Raw genomic sequence first — 4,865 nt, 5'->3', positions numbered from 1 at the left:
CTGACATAATTGCAACAGTTCTTTAGACAACCCCCGCCACAAAAAAAAGAAAGAAAAAGGAAAGAAAGAAAAGAAAGACATGACGACTTCAGCGGTTAAAAGCAAATTTCACTTATGTCAGTATCATCCACCCTAGCCTTGATTTACATTTTAAGAACACTGTGCTGCATTTACAGCACGTGCTAAACGCCCGCCCTTATAATAAACGCGTTTTTGACGCACATTATTAGTTGTGACATAGTTTAGTTAATACATTTCACCGCATTTTTGTTTTACGATTTCTTAGTATTCTGTGGAATTTGAGGACTAATATAAAATCTTGCAGTCATACAGAGTTTTTTTTAATTGAAAAATGACTATATGTATTTTCCTAAGACATTTTATTATATATTTTATCCAATATATATATATATATATATATATATATATATATATATATATATATATATATATATATATATATATATATTCTTTTAAATATGGAATCCCCCAAACCAAATTGTCATTGCATCCGCTCGCCATCAATGATATATATTGATAATAAGTAATTAATAAATTACTTTCTAGACTACATTTTAAATCCTTAAACATAAATGCACTATTTCAGCAAAACAGTGGATTCCAATGCATAGTATATGTATGTTTACGGTATATTTTAATAAAACAATGTATACTTTCCATATAATTCCCTACTACTCGTGCGGTTCCAATTTATGTACAATACTGCACCCTTCTGTTGGCTGCCCGTAATTAATCGAGGTGGAGTTCTGAAGTTCCCAACATGCTTTGTGAAGCGCATCGACCACTACCGTATAAATTGGAATCCACGTGGGTAAGGGGAAAGGCGCAGGCAGAGGGAGAGCGATAATAAGAACGCCATGGATGCAACTGAAATAGGTAATGCATGCTACCGGTTTCATTTTAAGATGGGGTTAGAAAGATGCAATTAACGTCACAGTAAAGTTACTGTCAATTATAGTTATAGTAAGGACTTATATTGGTGAATAATGAATGATATGATGCAAAAGTGAATACCAGTTGAATTTGTATTCTGATTCAAAGTGTATTAACTGGTAAAATGTTTATGCTAAAGTGCTATGTACGTGTTCGCTTGTGCACAAAGTTGCTGAGGTACTGACGTACTTGCATAGGATTACAGTACTGCAACTGTACTAGTACATTGCCACTTTGAATCGTGATTGCAATAAGAATGCCAAGGTCTAGATTGCAGGCTGAGGGCGCTTTAGCGGGATCCAAAAGTTTAGGTTAAATGTTATGGGCAGACTTTTAGTATTTTAAGAGGATTATAAGCAAGATGTATATGTTTTGTGTTTGAATCATAAACAATTCCGATGTATACAACATTAACAACAAATAGACATTACTTTCGGCTGTGTGTCTGGTTCTCGCTTTGGGCCTGGTTTTAAAAGTTCTGTAAAATGACAACAGCAATGTTTTGTCATTAGTGTTAATACTGTGTTGTAATTCGTGACCCATTAACAATGCAGTGTTTGCTGCTTCTGGTTTTCAGCCCTGCTCAGTGTCTCTGATAAGACTGGCCTGGTAGACTTTGCCAAGTGCCTGTCTGCCACAGGTCTGTCCCTAGTTGCCTCTGGGGGGACAGCCAAAGCTCTGCGAGAAGCTGGGCTCCCTGTCAGGTAGGTCTGCATTATACCTGGGAAGCCTTCCTCCCCCTCCCTTGAAGGTGTGTTATCTTGTAGGATGGTTGCAAATATTTTAGTTGTTAAATACTTAGATGATGACGGTCTAACCACCTGTTGCTGCATGCATTAGCAGGAGCACATATATTTGGAGCATAGAGGGATGTTGTGGTAAGGACATTTTAAGGAGGGGTTGGAGAGTAAGAAGCTAGAGCTGAAAATCTGAACAACCTGTAATGTCTACAGTGTCTGCTTAAAATAAATTATATATATATATATATATATATATATATAAGATAGATAGATAGATAGATAGATAGATAGATAGATAGATAGATAGATAGATAGATAGATAGATATAGAGATAGATAGAGGGTGTATCAATTGACTAATTGAAGGTTATGTGTTAATGTATTTAATGGTGTGGGCTTTGTCTGTTCACTACAGCTTGATGAAGGCTGTCTGGATGCAATGCTGCTTTGTTTTTAACTTTGTTCTTTTTAAATAATTATAAAGAATGAACATTTGATCTACCATCTTAGGACCTTTTCATGGAGTTTTTCTCTGTGTTGTGAAGCGTGGGGATATATTTGTATTGATTTATATCCACTGCAGGGATGTGTCTGATGTCACTGGGTTTCCTGAGATGCTGGGGGGAAGAGTGAAAACGTTACACCCAGCAGTTCATGGAGGTAAAAGTTCCGGGCGTCCTATTCAACTGATCTAAATGATAATCTAAACCCGAGGGTTGCCAATATATTGCTGCCATAAAATCATAATTCTCTTCACAGGGATTCTGGCGAGGAAGACCCCATCAGACAAAGCTGATATGGACAAACTCGCTTTCAGTCTTGTGAGGTACAGTATGTCTAATACTTGCAGTACATTTAACTCGGTTGGAGAGGGGGAGAGGGGAACGACGCAATTCTTTCACCTCCCTTTTAATAAGGAGAAACTATTACATTTCCTTGTTCTTTTGGAAATCTTGAAAGGATTGCCTCACTGTATAACTGAATGAAGCTCATGTGATATACAGAGTGTGTGGGGAAATCTGTGATAATGTGTTTACACAGGTATTGCTGGTCATTTGAGTACAGCTAATTAATGGACTGCCGTCTCCTGTTAAAGATGTGAATGCATGTAATGCGTGTCATCGGACTAGTATCAATATCTCCACTGTTCAGTTTCAAACATTTAATCTCTTGAGTCAGCTAGACAGAAATGTTGGAAAGCCGGCTTGTGTAGAAAAAGTATGGGTCTTTATCACATGCACCAATTTGGACCACCTCATATAGCAATGGGAGTGTGAACACTCCTGGGCATCTATATAGTTTTGGCATGCATCCTTTGTGTGTGCAGTGTTTTGAATGAAGGCCTCAATTCCATTGTTTGTTGTATTTTTTAAATTCATTTAATATTCACCTTGGTTTCATTTGTTTTCATTGATTGTAATGTGATCTCTTTAGGGTTGTGGTGTGTAACCTGTATCCGTTTGTGAAGACCATCTCTTCTGCTGATGTCACAGTAGAGCAGGCTGTGGAACAGATTGACATTGGTAAGCTTTAACACTGCGAAGCGTGGTGTGGTGCTCACTCTCCCCCACAATCATTTTTTGTCCCACAGTATACAAGTTTAAGTTTCTTTTTGGCTGTTCAAAAAAACAAGAAGAGATATACAGTGCCTTGCGAAAGTATTCGGCCCCCTTGAACTTTGCGACCTTTTGCCACATTTCAGGCTTCAAACATAAAGATATGAAACTGTAATTTTTTGTGAAGAATCAGCAACAAGTGGGACACAATCATGAAGTGGAACGAAATTTATTGGATATTTCAAACTTTTTTAACAAATAAAAAACTGAAATTGGGCGTGCAAAATTATTCAGCCCCTTTACTTTCAGTGCAGCAAACTCTCTCCAGAAGTTCAGTGAGGATCTCTGAATGATCCAATGTTGACCTAAATGACTAATGATGATAAATAGAATCCACCTGTGTGTAATCAAGTCTCCGTATAAATGCACCTGCACTGTGATAGTCTCAGAGGTCCGTTTAAAGCGCAGAGAGCATCATGAAGAACAAGGAACACACCAGGCAGGTCCGAGATACTGTTGTGGAGAAGTTTAAAGCCGGATTTGGATACAAAAAGATTTCCCAAGCTTTAAACATCCCAAGGAGCACTGTGCAAGCGATAATATTGAAATGGAAGGAGTATCAGACCACTGCAAATCTACCAAGACCTGGCCGTCCCTCTAAACTTTCAGCTCATACAAGGAGAAGACTGATCAGAGATGCAGCCAAGAGGCCCATGATCACTCTGGATGAACTGCAGAGATCTACAGCTGAGGTGGGAGACTCTGTCCATAGGACAACAATCAGTAGTATACTGCACAAATCTGGCCTTTATGGAAGAGTGGCAAGAAAGCCATTTCTTAAAGATACCCATAAAAAGTGTCGTTTACAGTTTGCCACAAGCCACCTGGGAGACACACCAAACATGTGGAAGAAGGTGCTCTGGTCAGATGAAACCAAAATCGAACTTTTTGGCAACAATGCCAAACGTTATGTTTGGCGTAAAAGCAAACGGCTCATCACCCTGAACACACCATCCCCACTGTCAAACATGGTGGTGGCAGCATCATGGTTTGGGCCTGCTTTTCTTCAGCAGGGACAGGGAAGATGGTTAAAATTGATGGGAAGATGGATGGAGCCAAATACAGGACCATTCTGGAAGAAAACCTGATGGAGTCTGCAAAAGACCTGAGACTGGGACGGAGATTTGTCTTCCAACAAGACAATGATCCAAAACATAAAGCAAAATCTACAATGGAATGGTTCACAAATAAACATATCCAGGTGTTAGAATGGCCAAGTCAAAGTCCAGACCTGAATCCAATCGAGAATCTGTGGAAAGAACTGAAAACTGCTGTTCACAAATGCTCTCCATCCAACCTCACTGAGCTCGAGCTGTTTTGCAAGGAGGAATGGGCAAAAATTTCAGTCTCGATGTGCAAAACTGATACATACCCCAAGCGACTTACAGCTGTAATCGCAGCAAAAGGTGGCGCTACAAAGTATTAACTTAAGGGGGCTGAATTTTGCACGCCCAATTTTTCAGTTTTTTATTTGTTAAAGTTTGAAATATCCAATAAATTTCGTTCCACTTCATGATTGTGTCCCACTTGTTGTTGATTCTTCACAAAAAATTACA

General features: G+C 38.8%; 1 protein-coding gene across 1 annotated transcript in view; it reads left to right on the top strand.

The window, feature by feature from the left end:
• The first annotated feature begins 774 nt into the window (after positions 1 to 774).
• LOC117403256 (bifunctional purine biosynthesis protein ATIC-like) overlaps positions 775 to 4,865 on the top strand; it is a 14,870-nt gene continuing 10,779 nt past the window's right edge. Inside the window, exons 1-5 of the mRNA XM_034005275.3 lie at positions 775 to 897; positions 1,532 to 1,658; positions 2,277 to 2,353; positions 2,453 to 2,519; positions 3,128 to 3,216. Coding sequence (XP_033861166.1) covers positions 879 to 897; positions 1,532 to 1,658; positions 2,277 to 2,353; positions 2,453 to 2,519; positions 3,128 to 3,216 — 379 coding nt within the window. The 5' untranslated portion in view covers positions 775 to 878. The remainder of the gene's footprint in view (positions 898 to 1,531; positions 1,659 to 2,276; positions 2,354 to 2,452; positions 2,520 to 3,127; positions 3,217 to 4,865) is intronic.

Source organism: Acipenser ruthenus, chromosome 10 (genome assembly GCF_902713425.1).
Source record: "Acipenser ruthenus chromosome 10, fAciRut3.2 maternal haplotype, whole genome shotgun sequence".
Taxonomy (NCBI): Eukaryota; Metazoa; Chordata; class Actinopteri; order Acipenseriformes; family Acipenseridae; genus Acipenser; species Acipenser ruthenus.
The sequence above is the reverse complement of the archived record's forward strand: the minus strand, read 5'-3'. Positions and strand labels throughout refer to the sequence as shown.